Below are 20,649 nucleotides of genomic sequence, written 5' to 3' on the forward strand. Positions count from 1 at the left end.
GTTTTAATTAAAAAAATGTTGACACTTCATTTCACATGGTAGTCTGATCATAACAAAATGTGTTTCTAGGCTGACTTAGTTCAGTACTTGCCTCTTAATCTGAAGAATATATGGATTCACATACCTTTTCACTTTATTATTTACAATATTTTATTCAGAGCTATACTTGGTTTGGTTTGCTTATAAAATGGAGAACAAACACAAAGCAAAAGCAATGAAAACTGCCTGTAGTTACTACTTAAATATTAGACTTTGTTAATTAATATCACATTGCTATGCATTATTGGCTTGACTTTGAGCAGTAGGATGAATGAATAAAATCTGAGAGGTGTAGAGTGCTGTCATCTGGTCCTGCTGGACTGAGGCCAGCAAAGAGCCATTGGGATGATGAAGGAACTGGAGCATCTGACATTCCAGAAGAGACTGAGAATGCTGGTGTTGCTCAGCCTGGAGTAAAGGGAAGTCCTGAGAATCTGATCAGACCTGGTGGTGAGAGTGTAGTGAAATTGGAGCCAGACTTCTCTTGGTGATGCCCAATGGCAGAACTAGAGACAGTGGACATAAATTGTATTACAGGATATTCCATGTAAACATAAACTTTTTTGTCACCGTGAGGATGGTCAGACACAGGAGCAGTTTGCTCAAGAGGTTATGGAATCTCCAGCCCAGGAGACTAGATCATTTCCAGAGTTTTCTTCTAACCTTATCCATTCTATGATTCTGTCATTTCAAATGATAAAATAGAGGTAACTGGACAAAATTTGTATGTTATAATTACACCTAATTCTATATTAATTTAAATTTTCATTTTCCCTGATTAATTTCTTACCAAAAAATCAATCCCTTACCCTAATATATTTGTGTGTATTCAAACTAAAAGCTTGTTGTTTTGTAAAAAGTTTGTTATTAGTAGAATCTCATAATTAGCAAATGGAGTATGCCTCTTTAAATACTTATATTTTAACCTTATGTGTAACTTAATGAATTATGGTATACAGGAAATAAATAGTCCTTGTGTTGCTAGTAATCTCAATTAGGTTTTAAAGTGACCTTAATTTCAGATGTGTTAATTTGGTCTCCTAAATTAAGTATCTATCTAAATAACAGACATTTGTTGTCCAGAAAAATCATCCATTTAGTTTGTTGCATTAAACAGGAATCTGTAATGGTCATTATTCTTATAAGAGAATATTACATAAAGTCTTAATTCATATGACTAAATTTCTAATACCTTTTAAAAGCCTGACATTATTTATGTGAACATTTAAATTTCTTTTTCTGTGTGTAAGCTAAGACAAATGAAAGACTCTGAGATGACACTGAAATACAGTTCAATAAGGAGTGTATTTTAGAGCTCATAAGGCAAACCAGCTACAAAATAACTTTGTAATTCCTACAGACTGCATACACTTATTCACTCCTTCAGATAAATGAATGGAAGAGCTTATACAACATTGCACAACATCACAAGCATTTGGTTTTAGAATAAATCTCGGAAAGTGTGTGTAGGTTTTGTTTCCAGCTAGTGACTTAGGGGGCTTGTCAGTAGCAAGCACTGCAGACACTGTTCTCTCTTTACATCTTGCTTATTGCTTTCTAGTGTAACATTTGCACATAAAAACTTATGTTTTAACTGGTATCCAAAAATCTGATGACCTGAAAAATACTTAGCTTGCATTTCTAAACCTGAATTCAGTTCAATAATTCTCAGGTTTGTATTGCGAACAATTCCCTGAGAAGTCTGAATATGTAATTTATGTTAAGAGCTCTGAATTCTTTACAGTTCACCTTATAGCATGGACTGTGAAAAGTACTTCAGCATTTCATGTTTTTGCAGAAAAGTTTTTTCTTCAGGTGGTAGTTTTGAGATAATTTATCTGACATGCTGTGCAGACCTGAGCAAAAGTGCTTTCAAGAAACAGGCTTCACTGTCTGTGCACAATACAATTGGCTCTGACTCAATATTTGCCTAATATTATCACTTCGCTCACAGGGCAAGTGGAGCTTGTTTGCATGTTCTCCATAGCCATTTCCCTAGTTACAAACTGACCTTCACCATCAGAAAAGTGTAGTGTGCAGGTGTGAAAGTGGATGTTTACATTGCTTTTCTTAAGCAAAATGGGACCTGAAGTGTCAGCTTCTTGCTGCTTAGTAGAATGCCAAGTTTTGGACTTTACAAAGGCTTGGATCCTCCAAATGCTCTGATATCGGAAACTCAGTTTTACCTGTCACTAGCTCGGCACATCAGTGTAATTGTGTATGCTTCATTGCTCCCAGAGGGTCATCTGTTCCCTGTCAAAGCCAAAGCTTGGCTTTTCTGCTGCTCTTCTCTTCTGGCATATGCCTCCAGCCACAGCTACTCTAATTCATCTGAAGCAAAACCAAAAGTGCTCTGAGACCCCTGCACAAGGCTGCAATTTTCCCCGCACAGTTTTCATTTAGCCTCTATTAGGGGAAGAAAGTCAACTTTGATGTCAAAATGCATTTTGGAAGAACTTGAGGACAATATAAGTAAAGTTAATGCATAATTTTTAGAAAATTTAGTGGGAAGCACTGTCTGAAATATAATAAATTGCATTATGTACTGAAGCATAAGTAAACAGTACACTTTGTTAGGTAATGAGAAAATTAAATTGGCCAGAAACTGAAGTCAGTGGTGAAATGGCTGATGTGACTGTCCAAAGTGTAAAAAATAGGAAAGTTTAATCTATTTTAAAATAATAATTATTTGCATGTAAACTCAAAGACAAAACCTCTGGGATAAAATATGAGCATCATTAAAATCACTTGGAGATTTTTTTTCCTTGATTTCAGGTGGGTTTTTTTACTACTTGTACTAGTCTATGCTTGTGTTTTAACTTATTTTACAGAGGTGATTTTTGAACCTAGCTGGTATTATACACCCACAGCCAACAAAATATCACTGTTACAAAATAAGATTGCACTAACATGTGTTTCTACATTGCTTTGAAAAATTTTGCCACTTAGAAGATGTTATGGTGCTGTGGCATTTTTATGAGACTTTCCCACAGAGGAATTGGGTATCTGGTTACACATTGACTGGTTAAGCTAGTTAAAATGGTAAAGAGTAGTTTATCTGCTGAATTTTACACTGTTAATAAAATAGTAATGAAAAACTGCTATAAGCAGGTGTTGTATTAACTACATAAACCATTTAACAAACACTGAATACTTGTGTGAACAGAGGATAGTCATACAGCAAGTTTTTGTTCAAAAAGCAAAATAGATTTCATGGGTTTATAAAAAAGCTTTGCCTTTGGTTTGGAGCACAAACAATTTTTTTAATGAGCTATCATATTATGGAAATATAAAAGATGTTGTGAAACAGCTTTCCTATATTTATTAATACAGGGAAAATCTTGAATATTTGGTGTTAAAACTGAGTGTCTCACGTGTGTATTTCCATCATGTTGCAGAAGTGCTCTTGGCCTTTGATTGTTAATGCTGTGCTGGAGCTAGGCATGAGCTCTGCAGAAACGCAACAAAAGCATTCTGTGCTTCAGAATCTTCTATTACTTGTACTATTACTTCTATTAAATACAGTATGAATGCTACATGTTGTATAGGTAGGTATATATTACTGTCTTGTATTACTCAGCAGTGTTCATTGAAGACCTGACTTGGTGAAGATTAGATTTGTGGAATGGCAAAAAATTGTGGTACTTGATTATGTCATGTAGAAGTGATGATTAAACCTTTCTGTACTCATGTTAAGTTCATTAGAGGACAAAACAAAACTGTGGAAATGAGCTGAGTGGAATTTGCAAGTGGAATTCTAGAATGAGAAGTCTACTGACTCTCCTTGCTCTTAGCAATCAAATTAAATGTTAAATAACTTGAATGCTACTTAAATAGTCATTCTTTAAAAAAATGCAGATGCTGAAAACATGAAAATATTAATCCAGCTATGTATATATTTACATTAAAAGCCCCCAAAAATGAGAAACACGATTCTATTGTGACAGAACATATTTTAGACATCCAGATTTGTATGTTTATTTTGCATTGTAAAGACTTTAAAGGTCTTCATTGTAAGCACTGACAGATACTTTCAGTATCTACTACCTTTCTTAGTTGATTTTAAGTGGAGAATGTGTTAATATAGAATACTTACTGATAGAGAAAGCAGTTTCAGGAGATGACTTCATCATTATATAGAAGGTGCTGAAGTAATTGGAAAAGGGTACACAGGAGATCCATAATGTGTGAAATAAAGCATGGAAAACTGAGGACATGTGAAATAAAGTATGGAAACTGAAAAAATGAAATATGAAAAGAAATTGCCAGTCTAGTTTGCTGCAAAGAAGTAGCAGTAATACAAACATATTTAGTGTGGGAGGAGCGCATCAGTGGACTGTGGCTTGCAGGAAAAGGCACTCAGAAGGAGGGAGGGAGGAAGGGAGCAATAGACTGGTAGCATAAAACAAACGTTTCATGAATATTGTCTGTTCATCTTAGCAAGGAACAATCTCACCAAGAGTTTCAGTTAACTTTCAGATTCCAGAGAACTTGGTTTCCAGTTCTGCAACAACTTTTGCAGTAGCCAAAAAAAAATATGCATGAGAATCATCTCTCAGAACTACTAGACACAGAGCAATTGTCTACTCCTTGTGAGATGTCCTTCAGGATGTTTTAAGATACCTAATTGCTGCATTTGGCTATTCAGTTTTATGTAAGGGCTTTAACCAGCCACTGAGAAGTTGATTAGTATTTTTCCAATAAATATTCAGTCTTATATAGGCCATAGCTAGACTACTAGGGCTCTTTAGTAATGGAAATTTTCACAGATTGTATTGCTATCTGCTACATACTTTCTATTTCATATAAGGCATTTCAAAAGTTACAGATGGCTTATTTTTAGAAAAATGGAAGTACTTATCTGATACCCAGAAATGCTCATCATTTGCTCCTAGAGAAGAATTCTTCAGCCAGCCCTTATTGTGGTTGTTACTAATCTACCCACAGCTGTGAAGTTAGCTGCAAGTTTAGGAAACTTTCCTAGGATCCTTGTCTGAATGTTTCTAAGTGGTTAGGAATCTTTAGCATAGATAGGAGGCTTATGAGAAAACATGGAAGAGCAATATGTAGTAGTTTTTTTAAAGTATCTGAAACATACTGAGGAAGAGGAAGTACTCATAGCCAAGGCAAAAATTTTTAATAGTAATTTTTAACACTTTCTATTCTGTCATTATTTGTCTATATTCTTCCTGAACTCATCTAGAATTTCATCTCCAAACCTTTCTGAAAGAAATGTGGCTTCTCTTTTGTCTTAGAAAATTTAGATTTTTGCTAGGGAACATTCCTGAGATGAGACTAAATTTCTGTTGCAATTGTAGTCCTTAAATGTAACTGTTTACCAATTTGTGAGGTTTCTCTCTTAGTAAATCTTCACACACAAGTTTACTATAGAAATTGATACACATTAGAAAATTCAAGCTGTTCTTATAATTATTTCTTAGTTGAAATCAATAAGGAAATGGAATAGCTCTTGTTGTGAGGCTCCTTTGAGAGAACATTTCCAAAAGCTACAGTTTAACATTCATTTTGACTTAAAACCAGCTAATTTAAATGTTCATTGCTATGTGCATGCAGCACCACATGAAAACTTTGCATATGATAATATATTGATTTACCTTAATCTTCATTTTTCTTAATGTACCATGAAATTATGACATTAGCTTTTAGTTTTGTGTGTGTGTACCCTCTTATGACATATGATATTCTGATGTCAAAGCAACTTGTCTCATAAAATATGTTTGGTTTTAAGTGTCAAAGTGACACTTCCTTTTGTTCATTGTAATGACTTTCTAGCCCTAACAAATTAACATATCACAAAACTTATTCCCCATTGCCTCCTTCATAAAAGCAGTATCCATTTAGGGAAAATATAGGCATATGTGGATCACCCCTGTGGTGTTTTATCTTTATCTTATCATCAAAGCTTCCAACTTGGCATGAGACTAGCTTTTCAGGCTCATATTTTCTTTGTAATGTCATTAAAATTACCAAGAGTTTTATATTCAGACAATAGAAAGCTTAGGTCTCATTATTCTTTACCATAGAGCTTATCTGCTCCCTTTTCATGTAGAGAAAATAATCCTTATTTTGGATACATTTTCCCCTTTTTCAGTTGTGGACTTCTTTTTTTAAATCCAGAAGTATACAGCTTTGTTGTTGTCCAAGGACTGTTGAAACCCCACAGACGATAGGAAACTTTTTCTTTTTATGAAAACAGAACCATGCTGTCTCCCTTCATAAAAAACCCAATTGAATGGCATTTGAGTGCTGTTTTTTAGGGATGGAACTTAAGAAATGATGAAAGAGCCACAGAGAGAGACAAGAAATGGTAGGCTTAATCCTAGTGCTGAGAGCTGTTCACTGTTCTTCCTGTCAATAACTTTTCCTCTTTCCTGTCAACTCTTTACTTCAGTTTTGTACTGAGAGAAAGCGTGTTGTATCTTTGAGCCAGTATGAGGCTTGATCTATTAATGATACCTTTTGAATCAGTTTCAATATATTATTAAACTTAATGACATCTTTTCTTAGAGAAAGCCAGTCTGTGGCGGATGGAACTTTTCCCTTTTTGTTTTCTGTGATGCTAAGTTCTTCTCACATCCACATGGAGACATAAGGAAATATGAGTTCTCTAAGAAATGCAGTCACATGGCACCTGAAACATTAGGGCTCTCTTATTAACTAAAATCGCTTTCCTCCAAATCATTTTATAGAAGGTGGGGAGGGGAAAATCCCACACAGAAACCCCTAGCCCACAGCTGCTTGATGTGTGGCAGTGGCAGGGCCGGGTTTGCTGCAGGGCTGGTTTCTGTTGCGCCGCGCCTGCCGCAGCTCGAGCGCTGCAGCTCTGCTGGCTGGCGGAGAGTTGTGCTGCGCTGGTGCTCGCTGCTGCGTGCCAGCGCCACTGTGCTCCTGCTGCAGCCTCCCAGGGAGTAAGGGCAGGAGGCACAAAGAGCAGTCATTCAGATCTGTCTCCACTGCTGACCCTAAACTCTTCTGCCTCTCTGTCAAAACTAGGAGTTACTGAGGAGGTTTAACACTTGATAGTTCACACACTGCTAAACACACACAGTGATGTGGTAACCCTGGTTTCCTTGGAAGGCTAAGCTTTAAAATAATCTTCCTTCTTCTTAAATCCTGAAATCCTTTTTTTTTTTTTTTTAAGACTCATAAAACAGTATAAAATGCTGTTTCAGGCCAAATCTTGCTTTCTCTTCATACTCACTCATGTGTATGTCTGCCCAGGGCGCATAGTCCATTTTGCTGGTCATAGTCCATTTTCCTGGGTAATCCTCCTGGGTCCAGCAGAGGATATTAAAATTCTGGCTTGACTATCCTCACTGGGATACAACTAGCTGCCAGTATTAGGGTCCCATGCTGCTCTTTGTCATTGACCTCTGTTAAGCAACATAAACCATAGTCCTTGGCTTGCTGGTATTTTGTTTTGCTCTGTCAGCACACATTGGGATAGTGGATCCACAATCAGCCAAGTCCTGCTTCTGATATGGGCAGGTTTGGGAATTGCTGTCCTTTGAGATAACCTGCAGGTTTTTGCCTTTTGCAGAATAGAATTCTGTGCTAAACACTGCCATTTTAGAAGTTTCTTAAATACTCATACCTAAAAAAAAAATCAAATTTATTCTAATACAGAAATCACTTCCATAAATGTATGTTTTCTGCTGGATAATGTCATAATTATTTTCCCTTGTCTACAGGTAAGAAAAGTTGCAAGTGCAGTGGTTATCTAGTTTTAGGACTTTATTTTGGTCAAAAATCATTAACAGCTTATCCCAGAATACTTCTGAAGATAACACTAATTTAAGGAATCATATAACAGTGAGGTATTTTGCATATCAATTTGCCTTCAGGGTTTTCTTTGCATAAGGCAAGTCAGTGCTCTGCTGTTTGTAGCTGCTGTTTGACATTATTTCTAATTGCCGAAGTCTTCAGGCTGAATAAGCTGGTGGAAGTTGCCTTGTAGCTATGTATTTGAAATTTTCAAAATAAGTGTATCTGTCTAAGTTTCTAATTAGTCTCTTGTTAGAATATTGATGATGCTGGTGATGATCTCTCCAGTCTACTTATTTTCATGTAAAAATATTGAGAAAATTTGCTAAGATTTGTGATTTTGCACTTGTCTCTTTTTCAGATATGGTAGGCAGTTTTAGCATTTGCACAAGGAGCTGGTGGAAGATTTTAATCATATTCAAATTATGCTGTGATTGATTGTGCTATTTTTTATTATAAGACAAATAGTAAAGAATTATATGTAATCAAAAGTGATGGTCAGATAAATAGGTTTAGGCCTATTAAGCAATACATACATACACTTTCAATCTGATAGTCTGGTTTTTTATGTCTTGTTATAAGAAAAACACTTTTCTTCCTGTAACTGATCAATTTAGTGTTTTAACTATAGATTTCAATTTGATTAAAATAAGCCTTGAACATGTAGATTGAGACTTCTAAGACATTAGTTTTGATGTTTTAATACTGTTTTTGAAGTTTTCCTTGCTGTGATTCATATATTTTTACTAGTGTAAATTCTAGTTGGAGTAAAATTGTATAGTCATCTGTGGATACAGAAATACATGAAAACAGAGCATAATCCCAATATACTGAGGAGAGATGGTATTTAAAAGACTAATTGGCCATGTCTTTGTTGTATGTGTAATCCCAGACTAAAAATGTGTCCCATACTGAAGATCAGATTTCCATCAATTTTTGTTGGACTGCAAAAGCAGTAATGGGAAAAGTAAGCAAAAGTTGAATATTGAGTAAAAATTTGTTATAACTTCATTATCTTTGTGCAGGTGTCTTTCCCAATGAAAATCTTTTAATCAGCTTTCTTACTCTGCCTTTTTCTATGGTATAAGTAAAATTCAAAGTGTGCTGGGGGAATTCCTGGAATTTTGCTGGCTTTTTTTAAATCTGCCTATTTCTAAATTTTTATTTAGCTAATGATTTTCTTCTAATTGACAACGGATAGTAAAATCCAAAAATTTAAACCTATCACAGACAGACCTTCAAGACTTCTCTGAAGGAAGGAGTAACTTCATTCATCCTCTTGAAGCTGGTGTTTGATCCCACTGGAGACTGCCTGGGAGCCAGGCACTCCTGGTTCCTTAGAAAATTTCCTTCTTCTGCCTTATCTGATTCCTGAACTCAGTGAGATTGCCATGTGAGAGTCCTCCAGCCTCTGTGTTGAGGAATAGCCATGAGAAAAGCATTGTACATGCACATAGGTTAGCAACAACTTGTCTTAAGAGGGCTTGAAGTATCTGGTTACTGTTCTGTTTGTTGTGAGACCACTGCAGTCAAGCTGAGCTTGCTTAGACTCTGCCAAGACTCCTAGATGGTTTGTAGGGTTGGAAGATTATTTCTGTATAGATGGACTAAATGTAATAGCTGTTTTATTCAAAAAAGCGAGGCTTTAAAAAAAGAAAAGCAGATCTGTGAGCTGAATTATTTTCTTACACACCTAATACCTGTTATTAATAGGAATGGTAAATCATCCTATATCTGGCTTGCCTCATTTTAATCAAACTGTAAGGAACATAAAAAACCAAAACATCTGAGATTTGCTTTTAAATCAAGTGTTCTTCTATATTCTGTAGTTGTTTGAAAGGATGATAGTCTCTTCAGCACAGCAGTAATTAGCAATCAGTGTATACATTATATCCATAAAGTTTGTATTGAATTTTTTATATTTAAAAAAACCCTCTATCTTCAATGTCCTTGTTTTTGTTACTGAATCTTTTTAAGCAGTATACTAGGTACCATATCCAGACAGCTTTTCCAATAACCCTGTAGGCTAAGAAAAATGTTCTATTTACCCTATTTTTTTTTTATTTTTTTTTTAATGAAGCAATCATTTCAGTTGCTTCAGAGCTACTAGGACAGAAGAAACTTGAGATCTTGCTATGGTGATTATTCTTCCACAGCTGTTTGAAAACTGTGCCTTGTAAAGTAATATCATCTGCAAATGCCTCAAAATGCAGGAGTAGCAGTTAATTGTGTAGGTGGGACTTGAACCAAAACCTGCTGTTAGGTTATAAAAGTACAGAGGACAACCACTGATTGGTTGAATTTGGATTTCTGTTTCATTTATTGCTGTAGAACAGTACTAAGACTCAAGCAAGGTACAAGGACTGTTCATAGTCTATTTTTGTGTGAATGTGTAAAATAAAATATTTTCTGAGATTTATAGGGCTCTTTCCCACCTCAAGGAAGATGTAGAAGTCAAGAAAATGCCTTTGTGATGACCGATAGTTTATGATGTCAAAGTATTACTCACAGTTCCGTGCCTCATATTTGAGGACCTCCAAAACCCCTTGTAAATTATACTTTATAGAATTGAAAAGAGAATAGTACCTATTTAACATTCAGAGTAAAATCTTGTTCCAGTCTTGAACATAAAGATGTGCTTTTTTATGGCTGAGCCTTACTTGAAAAAATTTGCTATCTCATGTGCCTCATTGGGGTCCAGCTCCTTTCTGGTAACTAGCAGATAGACTGCTGTCTGTATGTAAGACTCTTGTCTGCCTCCTTGCCTTTTCCATAGAGTTAGCATATATTCAGGAGAAATCATTTGCATGGGGACCTTTGCCTCACCTTTCTAATGCAATATGACACGTCTTGTCCTTTTGTTCCTACATTGATTACTCAGTACGCTTTCTTCCAGATACTAAGCACATAAAATGAGATGTAAAAATCACTCAAAAAAATATCAGTGACCATATATCTCACTCATCTCTGTCTTCATGGTTATGGAGTAGTAGCTGAAGTCATGTGGGACCTTTGTTAGTGAAGACAGTCAGGGTTACCTTTTGGGCACAATCTATTCCTGACTTCAAGGAGTGTAATAATTTGGCTGGGATTCAAGAAACTCTGATTGACACACAGCCTCTCCATCTGTTGACCACTGTCTAGTTTATCTCATTATAACTTAATAGAAAGTCAGCTATGAATATTTACCAGATTCTTTTGCCAGCTTTCAGAGGCTTGGGTGTTGATTTTTCAGACCAGAACATATAATAACATATCAAATCTGAGATGTTTGTGCCTGGTGGATTTGGTTTACATGGCCAAGCCTTGCTAGTAGGAAGTGCTTTAAGGGTGGTTTCTGTGAGAAGCTGCAGAAAGCTTCTCCCATGTCTGGCAGAGCCAAAAATGGATGTGCTGTGGGTCAAGGCTGTGCCAGATATAAATAGTGGTAATGTCTCTGTGATAACATATCTAAGAAGATGAAAATTTATCATGCAGTTGGCTCCTGGCAGGGACCTGCAGACCAGTAGAGAGAGAAGCCCATGCCGGAGCAGGTTTCTTGGTAGGACTTGTGAACCCATGGGGAACCCACAACAGAGCAGCCTGTCCTTGAAAGACTGCACTTTCAAGGAAGAGTGACCCACATGGCAGCAGTTTGAGGGGATCTGTTGCCTGTGGGATGGACTCAGACTGGAGAAGTTCATGGGGAACTCTCTCCCCTTGGAGGGACCCCACAATGCATCAGGCAGAGGACTCCTCTCCTGAGCAGTGAGAGAAACTGCTGGTGATGGACTGACCATATCCCCCATTCCTTGTCTCCCTGCACCACTGGGGGAGGAGGGAGAGCTGGGAAGGAGAGAGGGGTGGGAGAAGGTATTTTTATGGATTTATTTTATTTCTCAATATTCTGCTCTGATTTTGATAGTAATAAGCCTCCTGCATGGATGTGTTTTCATGAGCATCAAAAAATGATAAGGTAAAGAATTGCACTTTAAAACAGCAGCATTCTGTGATAGTTATTAATACCTTAAGTATAAAGCAATGGATTACTCCTACAGTATGAACAAATATGAATATTAATAATATTTTGGTCTTGCAATTTCTCAAGTTTAGTTATTTCTGGTCTTTGCAAACTTTTTCTAGCATTGTCATTATTGCTCCCGTCAGTGGTAGGTGGTGACAGATCTTGCTGTGTAACTTATTCTCTGTCTCTCAGTACTGCTGCTTGGTTTAGCTCTCAATTGCTGTTTTACACTCATGAGCTCTGGCAGATTTCTGGTGAGCGTGGGAGACATCTTGTCAATAAGAACAGGTCATTGCTTCTGATCTTCTGTATTCTTTTGCTTTTTCCCCCTCATTCTTGAGCAATGAGCTTAGTCTGTCTTAGCTGTTTAAAATGTCCTGTAAGCCTCCTTTATATTCAGGAACAGCAAAGTGACCAAGCCAGCTCTCAAGCTGCTGATGAAGGCAAAATGGAGTGACTTTCACCACACAGGTGTTGCAGAGTCTGGCGTGTAGTATTGTATGAGTTTTGGTCTCTCTGACTGGTAAGGTGTCTGGAGAGCGGGATGTCCAATTTCACCTTGGTGCTTTTCCATTGAGCCCGTCTCACTGGTGCTGGAGTTTTTGCTTCATGATCTCTGACCATGAAGTAGAATGTATTGCTGCTTCTTTGTGAGGTTCTGCTTTTCTTACTGGGTAAAGAGTATTATTTGGATGGTTTTTGTTTCAGACTAGATTGGGAAAACAGTAGGGGGGAAACATTGTCCTGTTCAAAAAAAAAAAAAAAAAAAAAGGATCTTATCTATTTCCCCAGCAAATACCATTTTTCTGACCAATGCTTTTCTAGATTGTTCTTAAGAACTTTCAGTGAGAGAGATGCTTTGGAGTCCTGTGCAGAGATAGAGATCTACAGTGGATGTTTTAGAGCTAGTGTGTTTGTCGTCTGATGGTGATGGTGGTGGTGTGAGTTTATGTTTGGGCATTTTGGGCAGTAACATGCTAAGTCAGAATGTGCTTACATTGTGTTTGCTGCCTTGATGAGAAATTAGTGTTTGAGCCCAGATCTGGTTGAATTGAAAGAATTTCATTTCCCTATGTTGCTAGTATTTCACAGTCAAGAAATTATTAGTTAAGTTGAGAGAAGTTTGTGTTCCGTTCTTTGTACAATTAAGCTATTTCAAATACATTTATTTTCTTGTTGCTTCAGTGATTATTTTTTTCCTCTCTCTCTTAAGTATTTGCCCCTGGAAAATACTTACCCAAATTTACCAGTATTAAATTGCCACTTTCTTTTGAAATGTAAAAACAAGGTCATCATATAGCTTTAGATAATATTAGTTAAAATGTGTCTGTAAAGTGACAGTAAATATCTATGCAAAATAGAAGAATTAATGATCAGTGCTAGTGAAGGCTGGATAAAGGGAAATCCATCTAGCTTGAGAACTCTAACAGCAGAATTGATGTCTAACCAGCAGTCTCCTGTTCTATATTTTTGTAGTTTGTTAATTTTGAAAATCTTTTATTTGTCCACACTTATTGAATTCTCTTACTTTACTTTTTCTGGAGACTGCTTCTCCAGCTTTCTATCACTGGTTACTCTAATGAAAGAAATACAAGACTTTATACCTTTCAGCCATTAGTTCATGGTCTCTGCAAACTGCACCATCACTGTTCTAATTTGCACAAACTTTATATTTTCCTAGAAACCCCTGAGGGCCTTATTTTCCCCTCCCTTATTTTAAAATGACAGCTTGTATTATGAAGTACAGATTGGCCTGAAAAAAAAGGGATCATTGATTTGATACCACTGGCACTGTTCAGAATTTTGCAAATATGTGAAGAGGCAACATAAAGTTATTTCAAGCTGTTCCCCAAGGGCAGTAGTCATAGAGAGCCACAGAAAAATTCTTTGTTAAGGAGTTGGCAAATTAAATACAGGACAGTAAGAGACCTCTCTTTCCTTTTATAGTTAGAACAGAATTGCTTGAATCCTACAGTGCCAAAGTCTTACTCTTTCATAGAACATAGCATCAAAGTACATTATACATTTTATTCTTACCAGATTCCTGAAGATATATGGATAATATTAGAAGCAAATTCAAAAAACACTAAGGAGAAGCTGTCCTGTTTTCCTTTTTGGAGATAGAAAAAAATAGAGAAAATATTGTTTTGAGCAGTATTAAAAATCAAAAATGTGTTTTGAGTAAGTTAGTGCTTACTGTAACGCTTTGATTTTTGACAAAATAATTATAGATAAGATATAGATGAAAGTACTTTTAATGTTTTGGGTTGTTTTTTTTTTTTTCCATTAAAACACAGTAATGTGGAAAATGGAACTTTAAATAGGCAACTGTGTTTGTCTAACCTGCTACAAGAGAATCATTTGAGTAAGAATATCATTGGGCCAAAATATTACTTACTGGTAGAGAATTCTTTTCTGGTATACATCACTTACATTATATGCTTGAATTACACATAGGGGTATATGTATGGGTACTGAAGTCAGGACTAGTGTCATCTTAAATGTTTCTTCATATTCCTGCTGTACACCCCATCTGTGATATTTTTTTTTAATAGGATGAGCCTGTGAAAATGCAGTAGGCTATACCTCCTCTTGACTGTAGAGGGAATAACTTTCTACATACCTGACTTTCATGAGAAAGCATTGATTTTCTTGATTCATCTGCATACATTATGGAGAAGTAAATTTACAGCATATGTAAATAACCATAAAGACATTTAAAGTTTAGTCTTGAGAAGAGTTAAATTTTATATAAGAATCCCAAAGAGAAAGTGAGTTTTACTTAATAGACTAAATTCACAGATTTTTAAATATTTCCAGCTGAAAACTTTCTGTAATTCTCCCTTCTTGTAATAGAGAACCCAGTATTAGAAATTATACCATTTGGACTGAATTACTGAGAGGTGAAGTTCATTCATTTGTTAGGTATTGTCAACAGTTATGATGTTGCCAAGGATAGAAATATTGCAGTCCTATTTAAAAATTTATGTACATTTGGATATGACTTATGACTTTATTTTCTTTGTAGTTATTTGAACTGCTAGGCCCTGAAGGTTTTGAACTCATAGAGAAAGTCCTACAGAACAGAGCTCTGATTCTGGAAAGATCTTTGACTTGTCCAAATGATAACAGGTTCCAGGCTCTCCAAGGTAAGTGACTACAAAACTTTTGTTCCAATTCAGATAAAAAGTAGGTTTCTAACTATTCTATTTCCAACAATAGTACTTTCCATGTGTAATTAAAAAACAAGCAAAAAAAATCCCAGAAGACAATGGAGGAATGTCTTTCTGGACTTAAGCAAACTGATACAGAAGAAACAAATATAGATTGCATATATTTATTTCATTTTCAACTGCCTGTGGGCATGTGCAAATTTTGAATGTATTAACAATTACCCTTTTCCTGTTTTAATGGATTACTCTGGAAATAATCTGATATTCTATTATTCCTCATTTGCTTTCCTTCTTCCTCTCTACTTTGTACTATCATCTAATGTAGGCCTTGGGGAAGAAAAGCACAGTCACAACCACTTCTGAACATAATAAAGTCAAGCTTAAGCATGAATAAGTGAGGGGGGGGGGGGGGGGGAAAGGATTTCAGGTTTTGTACAGTCATTTTTGCTTTTATAAGTTCATATATCTTCACAAAGTAATTATTTTAAAATAAGTTTTACACATCATTGTTTTAAAACAAGTCTTACTACTTTCTTCTCTAATAATAATAAATCTAAATAGCATATAGGTTGTGACTTGGGAAAAATCTTAAATAGACATAGCACCATGCAGCCCTTTGCTTGTTCACTGCATATGGAGTTAGAAAAATGTGAATGGAGCCAGTAATGGTGGACTTATTTATTTCCACAATAATTTTAAAATGCAAGTGACCCCTTTTTAATGTTTGTCTTCAATGAAATATTACATAAGAAAGTGTTTAGAAGTTCATCTCTTGTTGTGCTAATGGTTAGTCTAAACTCATCAGAACAGCTGTTAACCAACCTGTTCATGATTTCAAAGATTAATGTCTTGCTATAGGGCAAGGCTTTCTGTCCTGATAGCTTTCTCTTCTTAGGTCATCAAATAAAAAAATTAAAATACTTTCATTAGAAAGTGAATTAATTCATTTTTCTCATATGTACAGAGTTTAGTTACAGGAGTATTTTCTTCTCACTTAGCAGAATTAGTATTTGGGAAGCTTTTATGAAATTACTCTTCATTATGCCATCAGTAAAATCTATCATAGTAATTTCTGCTAGAATGTGGAGGAAGAATATTTTCAAAGTTATGTTTTTCAGATGATAGAAAAGCATTAGCTGATTTAATGCTTTTTTTTCACTGATGAGAGAAAACTGTGGTAAAAAAGTCAGTGATATTCAGGGTATTTTCTCTGAGACTGAAGATGCTCTTGGCCCTGAGTTCAGTATTTTAATTAGGTTTTATTCTTTTTAAGTTGATCAAAATGGTATTTCTAATGGGGAAATCTTACCTTTCCAAAAGTTCACTTGGGGAAGAGACTGATTTCTGTCTACAGAAATGTAGTCAATTTTGAGTAATTTGTGCCTTTAAAAAATTAGCACAAGTCAAGAAACTGTACATGTACTGATTATTTGTACTGTACATGCTGTGTTATTTGACTATTTCTTATGTAATTTACTTCTGTGACACTAAAGGTTATTGTTGTGTTTATCAGACAAATCAAGTAACATGGCTTTGCCCTGGTGTGTTCAGTCTGAATTAAATTTGGTCAGGAAATTGCAGTCGTTATTGTCCCCTTTTAATACAAGTGAGTTAAAGCTGCAGACATGATGGTATTAATGTGGACATTCTGACAGTTTATTAGAATTTTTTCAATGCTCTTCAACAAGTTATTGTTGCCTTATCCAGTATGCATGCTGTGAAGTGTAGGAGTTTCACTGTTGCTGTAGGTGAAAACTAAGCAGCACAAATTGTTCAAAATGTCAGTCAAGTGGGTTTATTTGATGAAAAAAGGTTCTCAAGTTTCTCACTTCAGAGTTTGGCTGCAGAAATACATATGAAACATAACCGAGCTAAGTATTTAATATTCAATCAATCCTATATAAACTAATAATCTGTTTGCAGAATATTGAAAAATTACATTTAAAACCACCAATATTGTTAAAATGAAAACAAAATAAATCTCTCCCAGCCTGTTATATATAAAAGACTTGGTTGTGTCTTTGATTTTAGCCAGTAGTGATCTCGGAAAGGTGAATGTAACTGAGTTTTTTGGGTTCCCTGCTCCCCTGGACTTATTGTTTACTGTAATTGTTCTGTGGTTCTGATTCTTCTTTATAATCCTGCTACTTATCGACGGAAAAGGAAGGAGTCCTTGTGATTGTATAGAGCAGGATAGATTTCCTCACTTGTTCAGGGAAATGGCATTGTGAGTATGCTTTCAATACAATCATGATATCTAGTATATATACACTAATTGTTATGTGAAGAGGCTATTTAAAAAAAAACACCCTGTTTAATCTGTTGTCACACCATCCTGCTTATCAGTGCATGTATATAAGAGCAGTGATAAGAGGCATTTACTTCCACTGTAAATGAAGTTGTTATAAATACAGAAAACAAAAAATGGCCTTTGTTTTGCTGCTAGTCCATTCCCTTGCTTTAGGATTAAGTGTATTTTAAATGTCCTGCCTCTGGGACATGAGCTGGTGGTACTTTTAGATGTCTTGAAGCCAGCTGCTGCACAGTCTACATAAACCTCAACTATTTTTAAGCACACAATATATGCAAACACAGAGACAAAACCCCCCCCAAAACAAAAATGAAACCAAACATCAAAACCCTAACGTTTAGAATGAAACTGGGGAAAAAATATGGAATCCAGTACTTATGAAGATACATGCTTGTTATCATATTGCAGAACAGTGCAAGAAGTTTATAGGAGAAAATGCTAAACCAAATTATGGTTGTCAAGTCACAATTCAGTCTGAACAAGAAAAATTGTTAATGAAGCAATATCGTCGGGAAGAAAAACGAAATGCCAGAAAAGAAAAACAAGCTGTGGAAGATGGAGAAGGTTCTGGAGAAGGACAAATGTGCTTTGATCCCAAAGAGCTGCGGATGCAAAGGTAATAAATCCCAAAAGTAGAGAAATGCTTCTGTTGTAATTGCTACTTCAACATATCATAACAGTTTATATTCTTTTAGTTTCCTTTGGTGATTAGGTGATTCTGACTTCAAGTCACGTTTTATTACAAGCGTAGAATTTCTTTTAATATGAAAATCTAATTTTCAGGAAAGAAAGCAGTGATTTGCTTAATGAGAATCTTCTTGATCTCATCTCTGTGGGCTGGAATTGCAGATTAGTGGGGTATGCTATCTTTCTTAGTTCCTGTATGCACACTACTTGCTTAGGATTTATGAAGTCTGTACTAAACCTATCAGAACTATGTTTCTTTTTCTCTCTCAAGATTAATGGGTACTATTTTCCAAGTTGACAGCTAGAAGGTAGTGGGAGGAGTAGAGGAGGGAGAGAATAAGGAGCAAATAAGCTGTTTTATTTTGTATTGAGAAAAATAGAGCGAGACTGGTATCTAACCGTGAAATCATGTTGCCATGTTGCTTAAAAAGAGTCAAAACTGCTTTTAGGAAAACCTTGCACTTGTTGGGTTGTGCTTCTGAATTTTATCTAAACCTTGTGCTTTAAGGTTTTGGTCTAACTAGTGCCAGAAAATAACAGTGTAAAATTATTTTCTTTCATTTCCTCAAATCTTGATCTGACTTTAATATACCATGCTTAGCTTTTCTGATGGCAGCCTGAAATGGGCAGAATTACTGCAGGTATTTTTCTGCTCACAGAGAACTAGCGCTTCTGAATGCTCGAAGTATGCCAGTCCTAGGTAGACAGAGAGAGATGAGCATCGAAAAAATTCATTATCCACATGTCTATGATTCCCGAGCTGAAGCTATGAAAACATCAGCATTCATTGGGGGTGCAAAGGTATGTTGGTGCATGACCCTTCTTGAACAGTAGTGCATTTTTCCCCATGAGTAATGTGCAGCAGGGTTCCCTTTGTTTCCTTAGTCTCCTCTGTCTTGGAATCCAGTGTATGAAGCAGTGCTTCTTTGCAGAGGGTTTTAAAAGCTTTGGTATGTTCTGTTTTTATTTTGACTGGAAGAAATAATATAATTTTCAACTTATATATTTGCTTTTATTTCCAGGGTCATTTAAATTCTTAAGATACTATTTTTCTTTCTTTTGGATACCTTTGAATTGATTTTAACAAAATAAATGCTTTATGAAATTCTAGACCTAATGGATTCTGAAATTTAATAAAGCAGTTATCTTTTTGGGGATTTGGGTTTACTTTCTAAGTAGTAAAACTGATTATTTTCCATTTAGGGTGTTCAGTCCTACCTATAAAAAATATGAGTTAGATTCACTTTTGGTTTGGATTCATTTTTTGGAGGAAAGTGATAAAGCATTGTTCAAAGTGAGTTATACATAATGACACTCTGTTTTCATACTTTTAGTAAATTTTCCTGTAATACATTTTTAGGTGTTCTTACCAGAGTCAGTTCAGAGAGAAAATAATAAAATGTATGAAGAAGTGAAGATCCCCCACAGTGAACCAATGCCTATTGGTATTGAAGAGAAAATTGTTTATATTAAAGACTTAGATGAGGTGAGTATACAATTTCAACGATATTAAATTAGTTTTTATTTTGTATTACCAAAATTTAACTGGAAATATTGCCAGTTCTTTCAGTGATATGTGATAGGTAAATGCAGACAGTCAATTTCTTCACTACTAATTTGAAGAATATTTATTGGGCAACGTAGTTCAGTGATATAATCCCTTTCGTGTTGACGCAGATTCAAGGAATTTCTGATCTGAACAACTTGTTCATGAGTAGCAGTTCTCAATTCCTTTGGCATTACATTTTAAGTTATTTATGGTTTTGAGCTGTGATCTGAATCACTGAAATGAAAGTATTACAGTGATTCTGTTCTCTTCTGAAGATCACAGGAGAAAGTGAGCCTGAGTTTCTGTACCTTGACCTGTACAGGTTGGTTTCTGTCTGCACAACAGTATTCTGCACCAGTCTTACTGTCTGATGCAGTTCAGGGGTGTTGAATATGGTGCTATAGGCTGTGTGGGGTGCAAAGTCATCCTAAAATGTGCTTTGATGATAGAAAGTAAAGAGCAAAGAGGAAAAAGGCAGATAAAACAAATGTTAACATTTCAACTTTTACTGATTTAAAATGGTGAAAAAACTGAGCTAAAGGAACTAAATTTCTTGTTATTTACAGTCTAGAACTTGCAGTACTCCATCATAGGTACCTTTTTACTCCTTGTTGTATATGTCAAATCTATGGAAAAGTGGAAGATTTGGTATTGATTTGAACAGAGACATAAAAAGCAAGCTCCGTATATAGATAAGGTTTTATGTCTCTTAATTCTGCAGCATATAAAATGGATACATTTTTTCTGTCTTTTTCTCTCTGGGAAAGCAGGAAATGAGAATATATGCAGGGCACTTTATTGGGATTCTGAGTAAAGATTGTCTTAGCTAAATATTTAACTCTTTTAAAACAGAAGACAGTTTTAGAATCTGAATCTATTCTTTTCTGCTTAGGTGACAATACCTAATGTTGTGTTTATGAATTGACTGACAGTCCTTAACCAGATTGAAAAATACAGCCACTGCACCTATTGTCATTTTATATGACAATATTCAGCATGACAGCTTTTTGCAATAAAATGTCTTTTTCCTAAGCTATATACTAAATACTAATCTGTAAACCTTTTGCAAGAAGTACCAGTATTTCAAAAGGCATTAAGTAGT

General features: G+C 35.5%; 1 protein-coding gene across 4 annotated transcripts in view; it reads left to right on the forward strand.

The window, feature by feature from the left end:
- Window positions 1–20,649, forward strand: part of ASCC3 (activating signal cointegrator 1 complex subunit 3) — a 248,972-nt gene that overhangs the window by 25,511 nt on the left and 202,812 nt on the right. For all 4 annotated transcript variants that reach the window (XM_021533823.3, XM_031504402.2, XM_021533826.3 and 1 more), the window contains 4 exons: window positions 14,856–14,976; window positions 17,720–17,927; window positions 18,658–18,799; window positions 19,359–19,484. In XM_021533823.3, the coding sequence (XP_021389498.2) occupies window positions 14,856–14,976; window positions 17,720–17,927; window positions 18,658–18,799; window positions 19,359–19,484 (597 nt within the window). The remainder of the gene's footprint in view (window positions 1–14,855; window positions 14,977–17,719; window positions 17,928–18,657; window positions 18,800–19,358; window positions 19,485–20,649) is intronic.

The sequence above is a fragment of the Lonchura striata genome, chromosome 3 (assembly GCF_046129695.1).
Source record: "Lonchura striata isolate bLonStr1 chromosome 3, bLonStr1.mat, whole genome shotgun sequence".
NCBI classification, from domain to species: Eukaryota; Metazoa; Chordata; class Aves; order Passeriformes; family Estrildidae; genus Lonchura; species Lonchura striata.